Source organism: Brassica rapa, chromosome A10 (assembly GCF_000309985.2).
Source record: "Brassica rapa cultivar Chiifu-401-42 chromosome A10, CAAS_Brap_v3.01, whole genome shotgun sequence".
NCBI lineage: Eukaryota > Viridiplantae > Streptophyta > Magnoliopsida > Brassicales > Brassicaceae > Brassica > Brassica rapa.
In genome coordinates, this window is record NC_024804.2 from 20,218,804 (window position 1) to 20,232,174 (window position 13,371).

The window sequence follows — 13,371 nt, forward strand, 5'->3', positions numbered from 1 at the left end:
TGTAATTACTGAATAACAGTGAATCTTTCTGCTCTCAGTACAAAGTAAATACTAAATAGATCTCTCTATGCAGGAAACAAAGTTGCAAGGAAAATTTACAGTGAGCAAGCTTTTTGTCTTTCTCTGTTTCTTTTGTCAATATTCAAATTTTCCTTTATTTTTTTTTTTGGGTGGGGTTTTAAGATAAATGGGGTGTGGCAATAAAAAGATTGAGCTTTGCAATAGAATAGAATATCTATAAAGTTCCAATTTTTATTCTTTATTCAAAGAAGAAGAAGAAGAAGAAGAAGAAGAAGGAAAATCTTCTCTTCATCTCCAGACTCCAGCAATCTTATAATAAAGGTAAAGCTCCTACATTACTCTCTCAAATCTGATTTGAAATTTCAAAGCATTTGACTTTTGCCACAGGAGAGAAGAGATGGAGATCGACAAAGCGATCGGAGAAAGCGACGATAAGAGGTTGAAGACCAAGTACAACAACGCCATCTTCGTCATCAAACGAGCTCTCTCCCTTTACTCGTCAGTTCTCTCTATTCTATCTTCACTTCACCAAAGTCTTTGATCTTCAGATTCATTTGTCTTGCAAACTTTGACCAAAGAAACTTGGATGCACTTTGATTGTAGATGAATCCAAGTTTGCTACTTTTGATGATTCCACGCTTTTGGAATATTTGTAATAATAATGTTTTCTACTGTTTGAAAATTAATGATGCTTTCTGTTCATTTCTTGTTTGATCACTGTGTGTGTGTGTGTGTCTGAGATTAGCTGATAACTGTCAACATCATTTAATGCAAATCTACTTTAATGATTCTTGAAACTCTGTCTGACTTGCTGCAGTATTGAAGAGGTCGCCTTTAGTTTCAATGGAGGAAAAGATTCCACTGTAAGTTAATTTTGTTTCTTTCCAAACATCTCATGTTTTGATTTGTTTCTATTTTCCTGAGTAATAATAGGGACTCTACTCTGATCATGATCTTAGGTGTTACTGCACCTTCTTAGAGCCGGTTATTTTTTGCATAAGAAAGAGCTGAGTTGTTCTAATGGAGGCCTATCAAGTTTTCCAGTCCGGACCATATACTTTGAAAGCCCTTCTGCCTTCACTGAAATCAATGCTTTCACATATGATGCAGCTCAGACGTGAGAACTCCTACCGTGTGTGTTCCTAGAATGATCTTTTTTTTTCTTCTGGTTGGCTAATCATCTCATTCTATGTATTGGCAGTTACGGTATCCAGCTTGACATCATTCGCCAGGATTTCAAATCCGGGTTGGAGGCATTGTTAAAAGCTAACCCTATCAGAGCAATCTTTCTTGGCGTCAGGATTGGTGATCCTACTGCGGTTAGCTTCAAGATTCATATGCAACTATTTTTGTAGAACTTGTGAAAAGTTTTGATCATTGTGATTGTCATTGATTTATTTATTTCAGGTTGGTCAAGAGCAATTCTCTCCTAGTTCCCCTGGATGGCCTCCCTTTATGAGGGTGAATCCTATTTTGGATTGGTCTTACAGGTATCCCTTTGCTCACTGTAACAGTTACAGCCAAAATAAGATATAGTCTAACCCATAAAAGGTTTTTGAAATTTTGGAAACTAAAGCAACTTTGGTTTCTGATTATTTTTAATGTTTGCCTATGCAGAGATGTTTGGGCATTTCTCCTAACTTGCAAGGTCAAGTATTGCAGTCTCTATGACCAGGGGTACAAGTTCTCCCCCACAATTTCACTTTTTATAAGGAATTGTTATTGCCCGATTCGTCTTATGGTGTGTCACTATACAGATATACATCAATTGGGAGTATTCATGATACTGTCCCCAACGCGTTATTGTCTGTCAACGACACCAGCAGCAAAGAGAAATTCAAACCTGCTTATTTGCTTTCTGATGGGAGGTTAGAGAGGGCAGGGAGAGTCAAGAAAAATGCTTCAACCAAGAACGACGTAGGAAGTGATTCACAAAAACATGAGGTGCTTTTGGCCTCAGTCATTGCCGTTGGCGATGAGATTCTGTAAGTCACTAATTTCTTATTATAAAGTCTCTGGTTGATTGTTTACAACTAGTAGGTGCAGTGAACTTCTTCCAACCCATTTATATGTTCCATAGCTCAGGTCTGGCACTGTTGAAGATCAGTTAGGACTGTCTCTCTGTAAAAAGCTGACTTCTGTTGGTTGGTCGGTGCAACAAACTTCTGTTCTTCGGAATGATGTTAGTGAGATTTTTACTCATTGTCTTCGTTGCATCAACCAGAGAATGTAGAGATTGTTTATTATCTCTGTTAACGCTTCACTGTGTTTCTTTAATCAGATTGATTCTGTATCCGAGGAAGTTGATCGCCAAAGGTCTATCTGTGATATGGTAAGTCCGTTAAATAGATCATCATAAAATCAAGGAGAGAACTGACAGATTACATGTGCTTGATGCTTTTTGGAGGTATTTATATATGGAGGAGTTGGCCCTTTGCATTCAGATGTTACTCTGGCTGGTGTTGCTAAGGCATTTGGGGTTCGCCTGGTACGTATCTCTTTCATTTTCTTGCACAGGCTCATGGTTAAGACAGTTTGATAAATGCCATAACATCTCAATGCATCTGAGTGTCAATAACTGAAAGTAATCACCACCCAGTTGTAGTGTAAGAAGCTAATAAAGTCGATTTTACAGGCACCTGATGAAGAGTTTGAGGAATATCTTAGGCATCTTATCAGCGAGCATTGCACAGGTGACAGGAATGAAGTGAGTTTTGTCTTGAGAATAACCTTTTTAATATATTTATATATCTTGAGTCAAAATAGCTATAAGTTGCTTTTGTCTTTTCAGATGGCTCAGCTACCGGAAGGAATTACTGAACTACTGCATCATGAAAAGCTTTCGGTACCATTGGTAGGTTTTAACAGAAAAAAAATAGTATTCTCCATCAATACCGATTTGATCTCTGATTCAATATCTGTAGATAAAGTGCCGCAATGTGATTGTTCTTGCTGCTACAAACACCGAGGAGCTCGAGAAGGAGTGGGAATGTCTGACCGAGCTAACTAAACTGGGTGGAAGTACATCACTCCTGGAGCTATACGCGTCAAGGCGCTTGATGACATCTTTGACAGATGTACATTTACTTTCCTTTCCACCTTTTCATTTTTTTTTGCCATGGCTTTGCTTTTTCTTCGCTTTTCATGCAAGAATCTGTGTTTAACCAAGACTCATAGTGCTTGATAGATCCATGGAGATATGAGTAGTCACTTGCAGAAAATTTTACTAGTTTCTTTTGGGGATGAGTGACTTTGGATTTGGGTTTTTTTTCTTGAAATGCAGGTTGAAGTTGCAGAACCTCTGTCCAAACTTGGTCTCGAGTTCCCGGACATATACCTTGGTATACAATCTTTGACCTGTCGTATATCATTTAACTTTCAGAGCATCTGAAGTCTTAACCACAATCTTCTTCTCAGGGTGTTACAGGAAATCCAGACAAGGTCCTATCATCATCTGCTTGAAGGGAAAGGTACTCACACACACAAGATCTGGTTTTGTTTCTTTCTTCATATTTAAAGAACTCATAAGTTTCCTTCTATCTTTTTTCCGACAGGATAATGCACGGATTGACTCAGCCGTACAGGCTCTACGCAAGAAGTTCAAGGAAGGTGTATTCGTAGACATGAAATAGATACAGGTTTAGTTTACCGGTCGAGCTTGAGAGGTGGCTTCTATGTAACGGTCGTAGACGCTGAGATGAAGTAAACCGGGGAGAACCTTTAAACTGAATGTCTTTATCAACTTTTATTATTACGGAATTTGTAGGAAAGTAGCCCAAAAGGGTTTTACTTTTTATCCGTTGTTATGATTCATGAACGGTTTAATAAAGATGATGGTTTAATGCTAGAGGACTTGATTCAGAAATTTATTTAATCAATTACCTGAAATTGTAATTTTATACATACTCTACTACCTCTAAGACTAAGACAACAAAACAGCATATACATGAGCTCATCGGAGAAGTTGATTACATGATCTGCTCCTTTCCCTGTTTAAGCTGGTATCTACCATCTGCAAGGCTCTTGATTGAACGTAACTCTAAAACAGTTAAGGCAAGAGGATCATCAGTCTACTTTGAGAATGTTGTTTGTGATGTGTCCTCTTGTAACCGAATCTCTTTGGGGATCAGTTATCCATTGACCGTCCACGATGAACTTAATCTCATATGTACCAGGATATAACCACAGTAATGTTGACCAGCATTTCTGTTTCCTGTAAAACACACCATAGAAGCATACACCTGAATGTTAAAGTCCTTCACAGTGTTCGAGGAAAAGGAATCTAAATGTGTCTTCTAGCTAGAGACAGTGATCACTCTTTAAAGTCGAGAACGAGTCAGGAACCAATACTGACCCGGTTGACTTGGATGCTTCAAGCTCCAGTCCCACTCGGTGTTCCCAGCCGTTGAAGCTGCCAGTCACCTCCACAACATTACCATCGCCACAATATTCAATCTCAACCTGAAGAAAACAAATTCACTTTACCTCTCTTGTCTAGACTAGACAAATTCACTTTTATTTATTTTAAAGTATATTAAACAAAACTAAGCTTACCTCTTGCAGTCCTGAGAGACTTTCCTCGGCTTCTTGCAACTCAACATCCTTCTGTAAGACAAGCATTTGGGCCTTTTGTATCTCTGTTTCAGCTTTTCTTTGAAGAACCGAAAGAGACAGCTGAACCCCAGGAAATTCGAGAATTAGGAACATAAACAAGTATCACCTTATACTAGAATAAAAGACTGTAGAAACATCAAGAAGAGTAGTATCATCCGAGTAAAAGAATACCAATTGCTTATAAAAAAAGGCACAAGAAGTAACATATGCAGATGGATAAGATGATATCAAGCAATCGCCTATTACATGTTCCTGAAGAGTAAGTAGCTTACCTTTTCCTTTTCAATCTGCTCTTTTAACCTTGACAGCTCCAGCTCTTTCTGACGCTAATCATGCAATACATTACTAACAAGGTTAGTTTGCAAAATTCACTTTATCAGGTCCGCATATTGAGATAAAGCAATCAATGTACCAGCATGAACCTCAGCCGAGTAATTTCAACCTGATTTTCCCGTTTCATTGTCTGTAATCATTTCAGGACAAGGTTCTATGAGCATGTATACGAAAAAAATAGGTTTATTCAATAACTTAAGACATGAGTTCAGTGATCTGTCAACACCTCATCATGTGAATCCTTGTCAAGTTCAGCGTTCCCATATCTCTGATCCCTATTCCTGTGAATAAAAGATCCAGAATCACATATACAACGAAAATAATGATCAAGAGCAACAGACTAGACCTTTATGTAATTAGACTCACCTTTGAGAGTTATTAGCTTCTGTCGCATAGGTAACCTCCTCATATGCTAGGGCACTTCCATTTGGCGCCACACTCACACTTCTCTGACCACCATGACTGTACTCACCACCTTTGGTTGTTTCTTCGGGACTGCTTTCATTATCTGAAACTGGTTCCAATTATCAATTAGAATTTTTTCACCATGGGGTTAAGAGATTTTCTACAAAAGCATGCACCAATAATGAAGATGCTGACACGACATGCCATCATATATCTATATGCGTTAAGACAATTCTTTTTAAAGTATAGGGTTTAGGAGATAAAACATACCATCCTCAACTGTATCTAAGTACCCGTTCTGGAGAAATCTGGTTGTTTTTTCTTCTATGCTTGAAGTTGAAGAAGAAAGTCCTAACATCCAATCCTTATCACCAGACAAGGATTCAGTAGCAACACTTTCAACAACATGTTCGGTGTGATTGAGATCTTGACTGGTGTAATGATCATAGGCAAGAGAGGAATCCTCGTCCACATCATTGACCTCCTCATCCTCCTCTGTCACCAAAACATTGTCAGCTTCTCTCTCTGAAGAGCTTAAAGTATCATCTTCGGATGTCGAAGCTTCGGAAGAAGAGGATTCAGTGTCAGCTACATTACTGAGCTCCACGCTCTCAATCTGTAAATTACTTTCTGTGATTCCTGCTGAATGGTTACTGTCACCCAAGTCTGAAATGGAACTTTCCATGCTCGAAACTGCAGCCAACGAAGATTCTTCTTGACTCACACTTCCACATTCTTCAGCCTCGGGACTTGACTTCCCTACATCAACTTCCTCTGGAAAACTATCTGCTCTCTGATCAAGGGAGACACTAGCATCTGTTTCAGTAGAGTACATCTCACTGCTTGAAGGTGGTTCGGTAGATTCAAGTGCTTCTTCGTCCTGACCTTCTACACCAGATAAATAAGTATATATCAGAAAAGAAGAGAGTTATCTTACATAATCATTTTTTATGGTACTCTTAACTCATTACTCGTTGGACCTGTTAAAGAATCTTCCAAAGAGACGCCACTTGGACTAGTAAGCTCATTACAGTCTTCAGAGCTTGCAAGAAGCTCTCTGATGAACTTATACCCTCTTCGTCTGACAACGTTTGCAAGATCAACTCTACATATATAAATTAAACTAAATCAGAAGAATTTTTCTAGCAAAGTATTCAACTTTAAATCTGGAAATTTAAGAAAGTCGGAACCTTTCCCGTGCAGTGAGTTCCTTCATGGAAGGCACGTGACCTGGAGGAAGCCCAGCCGAAGCAACGAACTCCAGAATCTCACTCCGAAGCTCCTCGTTGCTCTTCACTCTCTTACGAACTCTGCAAAAAGTAAATCGGGTTCAAGGAGACTTATTACACAACACGACCACAAAAACAGTGACCGACAACGTGTCTGAATTTCGAACCTGGTTTGTTTGATGGAACAAGCGAAACAAACGAAACTATTGTTCTTCTTCTGCAAACGGGTAACAAAAAGAAGTTGCCGTTGCTGCTGATGAAGGTGATGGTAGAACATTGGATTCCTCCGATTGTGAAAGGAAGCCAAGGAGATAAAAGACAAAGTCGCCATGTTCTGTCGGACTCCGAAGTTGCCAGCATCTATCACTGGCTAGAGGGAAGAGAAACAATCAATCATAATAAGTAACATTTATTTCTCTAATGATCACATTTTATTTAACAGTTCAATCGGACCGGGCTTCGGTTAAACCAAAACCGGATACTGATTGATTCAATTTGTATAGTTAATAAAATTCTAAATCACCGGTTCCGATTGAACAAAACCAAGAATCATGTAAACCAAATTCGCAATACCCAACTGGTTTAGAAAGCAATCCTAGATTTGGTATTACCAAACCGGTACAAATTTACCGCTAAGCTCTTTGTCAAATTAAAAAAAAAAACAGGTAGTTTTTTTTTCTTTCTTAATAAGACTACAGTTTTACTTTTACAGATATTGTACAATGACTGTTGAGCTTCAGCTGTGTTTTACTTCTCCGGCTTCACCGAGACAGGCGGTGATGCAACCTGAGCAGCGTCGTTGTTATTCACAGGCGTAGGAATAACACGTGGCTGAGCATGCAGCTGAGGATGAGACTGGTACATATCCGCTGGCTGAGGCGGTGGCACTGGATCGGTACTAATGCCTTCGGTATTGTTTTCAAGCATGAGAATATTAGTTTGTTGGCTGTTATTGTTGTGAGCGTTGTTAAATGGCGGCTGCTCGCAAAACTTCATCGTCTTGAGGACAAAGTTATCGTCGTGGAGCTCGAAAGGAGTGCTGCAAATAGGGAGAAGAGATGTGTTCATGTAAATGGCTGAACAAAAGAGATCATATGTGAGTGTTTTAGTTTCTTTAACCTGTTGAAATCGAAATGCACGAGCTGCATGTCTTCTGATATTTCCACCTCTACGGTCGCATGAGGACGAGTCTGGTGGAGTATAACAACAACAACAACAATCAGATAATGACCGAACCAAGACTAAGCTTTGGTGAAGTTTACCTGGACGAGGATAAAGGGAAGAGCAACACCGCCACTAGGAGCATTTCCAGAGCTGTATAAGTGTTCGTTTCTCCGTATCAGATTCTGAAGGCCTACATACTATTCACACACACATAAGGAAGAGGAGCCATGTAAGAATCTTTTAAGGTAAGAGGAAAGGGAAGATCAAGAAGTGGTGTCTGTTACTTGTTCTTCCAGCTCTTGGGCGTATGCTGTTTTCTTTTCGATTCTGTTCCTGAGTGAGAGTCTTTCAGCCTGCATAAATCAAACTCAACTTCAGGAAACGAGCTTTGGAACATAAGCAAGCAAACACAGAACGTTGGGTTTGAAAACCTTTAATTCTTCAATGTCGCTTAGGCTTGTACGAGGAAGACCTCTCCACTGAATCTCTTTTTTATCCTTGGATATTATATCCATAGCCATGAGGACGTTGAGAGCGTCGTATACTCTTCTTCTTATGTTCTTCTCATCATATTGTTGCTGTTTTAAAATTGAATTCAGACGATGCAACTCTATCATAGTCTAAAGAAGGAACCGCATATATGAACCATAGTTGTATCGCACGTGTTCTCAAGTTATGAACTATAGAAGAATCGCATACCTGATCAGGGGGTGTACCATCGTTATTTGGGAGTGCAAATTCAGCAACAAGCTCGTCCGCAACCTGAAAGTACTTTCACCCTGTCAGATACAGTATTTACAGAGCTACACAATACTTGTCATGGGAGAAATTGATATTCCATTATATGATCTTAAAACACACAGTTCCATGACACTAGTGAAGGGATCTTCTTGTAAGGCAGACATATTGTGAAGCAGGAGAACTACAGTACCTCGTTGTAAGTGGTCCTTCCTTTGCTTTCAACCTTTTCACAAACTGAGAGGAACACAAGATCAATCAGATGTATAGCCAAAACTAGAAGGCATCATCATCCACAATTCATTAGATGAAAGAAGAAGAAGAAAAGAGGCGGAGGGAGAGAGAGAGAGACCTTTCATGCTAAACTGACGTAGGCCTCTTCCAGTTTTATCAGGACCAGTCGCACGCTGTCCTCTCTTCTTCTTCTTGACACTGTCAATAGATTAATGATCAGTTAAACTCACACAAAAGACAGTAGCCTAATACAATTTCTATGTGACCGGAGCAAAGATAATAAGAAAGATAAGTATTCAAGGATGCAGATTTAGAGACAAGCTTGAATCAATAGAAAGTCTCTGAAACTAAACATATCAGGAAAGCTAAAAAAAATAAAAAATCAAGCAGTTCTTTCATAAAATTCACTATGCAAAGCTAAACAAACATTGTACTATGCAAAGCTAAACAAACATTGTACAAGGCTAAGCTCATAAAAGGAGAGACCTTTACCAAATCAAGGAACAGAGGTGAAAGTAGAAGAGAGTATTACATACCCAGAAGCAGGTCCTTGAGAAGCAGCATCGTCACCCTGAATATCCAAATTATTCAGCTGTATAAAGGCACTGTCGGTAGCAGATGTAGTAGCCACGGTGGTGGTTTGCTCGCTCTTGCTCGAGGGCGAGCCCATACTTTCACTAGTGGATACGGATTGAGCTGAAACCACCGTGCCCCAGGACCTATTACTAGGGTTATTGTTGTTGTTGGTTACAGAACCATCGTCAGAGCGGTTGTTGTGATTAGAATTAGACCCAATAGTTGTCGTCATTTTTCTTCTCCCGCACTAACAGCTACTGCAACAATTTAACAATAAAATCCCTATAATTTCGTTATATTCGTTAAGATTTTGAGGGAAAGAAAGAAGATTACTAACCTTAAAATCGACTTGGGTTTTTGCACATTAAAGGGATTGCAATTGGACAAAAAGCTCCTGTCTGAAACAAGAATCTTCGTCGCGTTGTAATGTCGAGAAGAAGAAGCAAAGGGAAGAAGAGATGGTCCGCACCACACTGACTCTCATAGGTAAATAAAGCCAATTACTTTATTTTGTTAAATTTACTTTAATAAATTCTGAACCGATCTCTTTTTTTTTTTGTTAAAGAGATCGTGTGAAAAGAAGGAAGCTTAAGGTTCACGAAAGGAAGGCCCATTTAATAATGAGCCAGCCCAACACGAGGCGCATGAATAAAAAAAAAAAAACAAATAATATCTGCGGCCTATTTAACCCTGACCTCGTGTTACGTATGTGATGAATAGTTTATACACATCATCGTCGATAAATGCACGTCATCATCATTAATCATACACGTCGGCTTCTATATATATATCATATCTTTCCTCTTTGTATTCTTCTTCCAGAGCATATTCGAAAGTCTTCCCCCAAAAAAGGAAAGATCAAAAAACGCCGATGGGTGAAGAAGGAGAGAAGAAGGCAGTCACCGTCGTGGTGATGAAGCTTGATATGCATTGCGAAGGCTGTGGGAAGAAAATCAAACGCCTCTTGAAACATCATAAAGGTATATCATCATCATCTTTGTTAATACTCTCTGCAATTAATGATCATCGGATTCGACTTTATGAAAAAAAACCTAACGCGGATTCTCTGATTCTTCTCTCAGGCGTGGAAGATGTGGAGATTGATTATAAAGCCGACGAGTTGACGGTGATCGGAAACGTAGATCCCGCGGCGGTTCGAGATAAAGTCGCCGACAGAATCAAGAGAAAAGTAGAAATCGTCTCAGCATTGGCGCCGAAGAAAGAGGAAGCAGAGAAGAAAGCTACTCCTCCTCCTCCTTCTCCTGCTCTACCAAAAGAGGTAATGTTTAAGTTTCATACGTTTAGTCCATTTGCTTTGGTGGTCTGTTTGTGCACTTTCAATACTTTAAAACTCGTTTATTGTTATTTAAATTAAGACTGATCATTGTTTCTGATGTAATTTTATTTGATGTGATGCAGAGTACGGTGGTTTTTAAGACGAAACTTCACTGTGAAGGTTGCGAACACAAAATCAAAAGAATTGTCAGCAAAATTAATGGTGCGTTTATTATATATCCTTAAATCCATATTTGAATCGTTCTTAGTATTAAAATAAGTGATAAGGTTGGTGATTAAATATCCTTTTATAATTAGGTTGAAACTACATCTATAACGTAGCTTCCTTATTTATTATTTTTGTGGAGAAAAATATAAAATGGTTAGCTAAGAATTCGTTAGCCTAATATATGGGTTTAAGTATTTCCATTAATAACGAATTAATGTTTTGATGTTTATTTACAGGGGTTAGTACAGTGGCCATTGATAGCGCCAAGGACTTGGTGATAGTGAATGGGATCATTGACGTTAAACAACTCCTTCCTTATCTCAACGAGAAGCTTAAACGCAAGGTCGAAGTCGTTCCCGCGAAAAAAGAGGATGAAGCCGTCGTGGTAGCTGCGGCGGTTCAAGCTGGAGAGGACAAGAAGGACAAAGGCGTTGGTGAAAAGAAAGAAAGTGGTGATGAAAAGAAGAAAGAAGTAGCCCCAGACGGTGGTGCTACGGTGGATGTGAAGAAATCGGAGTATAGCGGTTATGGTTATCAACCTCAGCCCATGTATTACTACCCACCAGGACAAGTGTACGGTCAACACTACATGATGCAAGGTCAATCATCATCTCAATCCTATGTTCAAGAACCGTATATGAACCAAGGATACGTACAAGAATCGTATACGAATCATGGTTACGGTCAACACTACATGATGCAAGGTCAGTCATCATCTCAATCCTATGTACAAGAACCGTATACGAATCAAGGTTACGGTCAACAAGGGTATGGACAAGAAGCAACACCACCACAACCGTACCAAGGGTATGGAGATCCTTATGATCCATATGCTCATATGCGGGCTCCTGACATGTTTAGTGATGAGAATCCAAATGGTTGTTCTATTATGTGAGTGAAATGAGAGTGGGTGTCATTGTAAATAATAAAAGGAATTTAGGGAGAGAGAGATAGATATGACAAAATTGTAATACTAAACCCGCGAGATTGGCCGGTTTAGAACCGGTTTTTGAGAGGCGTGTGTTGGGTCTTATTTGTTGGTCGGGTCTATTGACTATTTTTTTTTTTGTCATCTGGTGGATTAATATTAAAACTTAAACTGGAAGTACACAAAACTGGCAAAGGTATGAAAACCCTTCCAGAGCCAACAGCCAGCATAGTAGACAGTACTATCTGGAATCAAGAAAAGGACCAAGACAACAACTGATAAAGAAGGGAACAAGATCAGAAGAAACTTTTGGAGTTAAAAACAAGTATCAAGAATGAGAAGCCACGATGATGGAAGCCGGAATGAGAGAGAAAGCGATGATGGTCTAAATTATTAGGGTGATAGCAAGGCTCCAACAACAGTTCCGATACGGAACTACGAGCACCAGCCACTCAAGAACAAGCTTCAACTGAGGGAAGCTACAAGATAACTGATCTTCACCCGAGCAGCCGACGAAGAAAAACTCGGTTTACAATCAAACTACTCAAAGACCAATCGCGATTGAGCTAAAGCTCCACAATTCCTTACCAAGAAATCCGGAGAACCCGTCGGTTAAAAACCAAGGAACAGCACAACTTCACAGCATCATTGCTTCACAAAGACAATACTCCAATAAACCACAGGTCGAGCAAGGCCTTACCGCATACGAATCCCGGTAAGCAACATGACGCCACAGAGGATAGATGTCAATACCATAGACGAAGGCAAGGAGATCCTAACCGAAAACACTATGAAGACACTAGCCATCAATGCTTAAGACCACCACACTCCAGAAAGTCAAAGAAATCTTGTTCACGATCCAACTTTAGAGCACAAGCCAAAGCTAAGATAATCGTAGACAAGGGCGTCAAGGGACAAAGAGAAGGCCTTCGAAGACACTACAACACCGGACCCTTATGAAGAATATTTCACCAAATCCGATGGAAGAAGTAGCCACCCACATCAGAGCCGGTCTAGACCTGCATACCGCGCACCAGAAAACAGATTCGAAGCTGAAGAAATATCCCAAGCAAGGCGAGAAAGTGATGAGCAAACCCGACAACCTCTCCAAGCAGTCCAAATCCGACAAGGTCTCAGATTCAAATAGCAAACCAACCTAAAACTAAAGACTAGTACACTAACATACGCACAACATCGTAGGTGCGACCAGAAAACAGGATAACCTTGAAAGGAAGCTTAACATCAGACTTCACTGACTCCGGATTCCGACAGACTGGCTCACAGCCATTACAGAGAAGTCGATGAGGCCACCAACCCTTGGTTCTACATCCGATTGCAGGCCAGAGTAAATCCGTGATAACTCTCCCTAAACCAGATCTGAAGCCACGTCTGAACGATGTTGAGATGCCGCAATTCAAACTAAGACGACGAACAGGGAGACGTAGCGGAACCGCTCCCGGCGGCGGTGAGAAACACCGACCACCGGAGCAGCAGATCAGAAGACGGCGGCTCTTTCTTAGGGTTAGAGAGTTTTTTTTCTGAGAAGCAAAAAAAAGGATGAATGTGATATATCGGGTCTATTGACTATATATACTAGTTTTCTTCTATTATAAGATTGAATCCTC

The 13,371-nt window shown here is 39.8% G+C and overlaps 4 protein-coding genes across 8 annotated transcripts; 2 read left to right on the plus strand and 2 right to left on the minus strand.

Moving 5' to 3' along the window:
* The first annotated feature begins 141 nt into the window (after positions 1-141).
* Positions 142-3,890, plus strand: LOC103847381 (FAD synthase). Of its 2 annotated transcripts, none has more exons than XM_009124450.3 (17): positions 142-342; positions 409-519; positions 839-884; positions 981-1,138; positions 1,223-1,340; positions 1,429-1,511; positions 1,639-1,698; positions 1,779-2,006; positions 2,107-2,203; positions 2,303-2,353; positions 2,429-2,497; positions 2,657-2,728; positions 2,813-2,875; positions 2,946-3,098; positions 3,305-3,362; positions 3,439-3,491; positions 3,576-3,890. In XM_009124450.3, the coding sequence occupies exons 2-17, from the start codon at positions 419-421 to the stop codon at positions 3,651-3,653; spliced, it is 1,488 nt and encodes a 495-aa protein (XP_009122698.3). In that variant the 5' UTR covers positions 142-342; positions 409-418; the 3' UTR covers positions 3,654-3,890. The 2 variants fall into 2 exon arrangements, with proteins under 2 accessions (XP_009122698.3, XP_009122699.2); XM_009124451.3 differs by having other exon boundaries at positions 143-342; positions 2,429-2,509.
* On the minus strand, positions 3,875-7,004 carry LOC103847382 (protein PTST homolog 3, chloroplastic). 4 transcript variants are annotated; one of them, XM_009124454.3, is made up of 11 exons: positions 6,770-7,004; positions 6,564-6,683; positions 6,354-6,478; positions 5,644-6,261; positions 5,335-5,476; positions 5,195-5,249; positions 5,048-5,098; positions 4,908-4,961; positions 4,576-4,695; positions 4,376-4,482; positions 3,875-4,234 (listed from the first exon to the last, which is right to left on the minus strand). In XM_009124454.3, the coding sequence occupies exons 1-11, from the start codon at positions 6,931-6,933 to the stop codon at positions 4,087-4,089; spliced, it is 1,704 nt and encodes a 567-aa protein (XP_009122702.1). In that variant the 5' UTR covers positions 6,934-7,004; the 3' UTR covers positions 3,875-4,086. The 4 variants fall into 4 exon arrangements, with proteins under 4 accessions (XP_009122702.1, XP_009122700.1, XP_033137651.1 ...); XM_009124452.3 differs by having other exon boundaries at positions 5,335-5,482; XM_033281760.1 differs by having other exon boundaries at positions 5,078-5,098; positions 6,770-7,001.
* A 134-nt stretch (positions 7,005-7,138) lies between these two features.
* Positions 7,139-9,881, minus strand: LOC103847383 (transcription factor-like protein DPB). Its single transcript, XM_009124456.3, has 10 exons — positions 9,652-9,881; positions 9,275-9,571; positions 8,857-8,936; positions 8,698-8,741; positions 8,466-8,528; positions 8,198-8,344; positions 8,051-8,119; positions 7,865-7,963; positions 7,722-7,792; positions 7,139-7,641 (listed from the first exon to the last, which is right to left on the minus strand). Exons 2-10 carry the CDS (start codon positions 9,544-9,546, stop codon positions 7,350-7,352), a joined length of 1,137 nt encoding a protein of 378 aa, XP_009122704.1. The 5' UTR covers positions 9,547-9,571; positions 9,652-9,881; the 3' UTR covers positions 7,139-7,349.
* A 154-nt stretch (positions 9,882-10,035) lies between these two features.
* Positions 10,036-11,866, plus strand: LOC103847385 (heavy metal-associated isoprenylated plant protein 6). The gene is made up of 4 exons (XM_018655261.2): positions 10,036-10,294; positions 10,397-10,593; positions 10,734-10,812; positions 11,055-11,866. The coding sequence occupies exons 1-4, from the start codon at positions 10,186-10,188 to the stop codon at positions 11,711-11,713; spliced, it is 1,044 nt and encodes a 347-aa protein (XP_018510777.1). The 5' UTR covers positions 10,036-10,185; the 3' UTR covers positions 11,714-11,866.
* Positions 11,867-13,371: the final 1,505 nt, after the last annotated feature.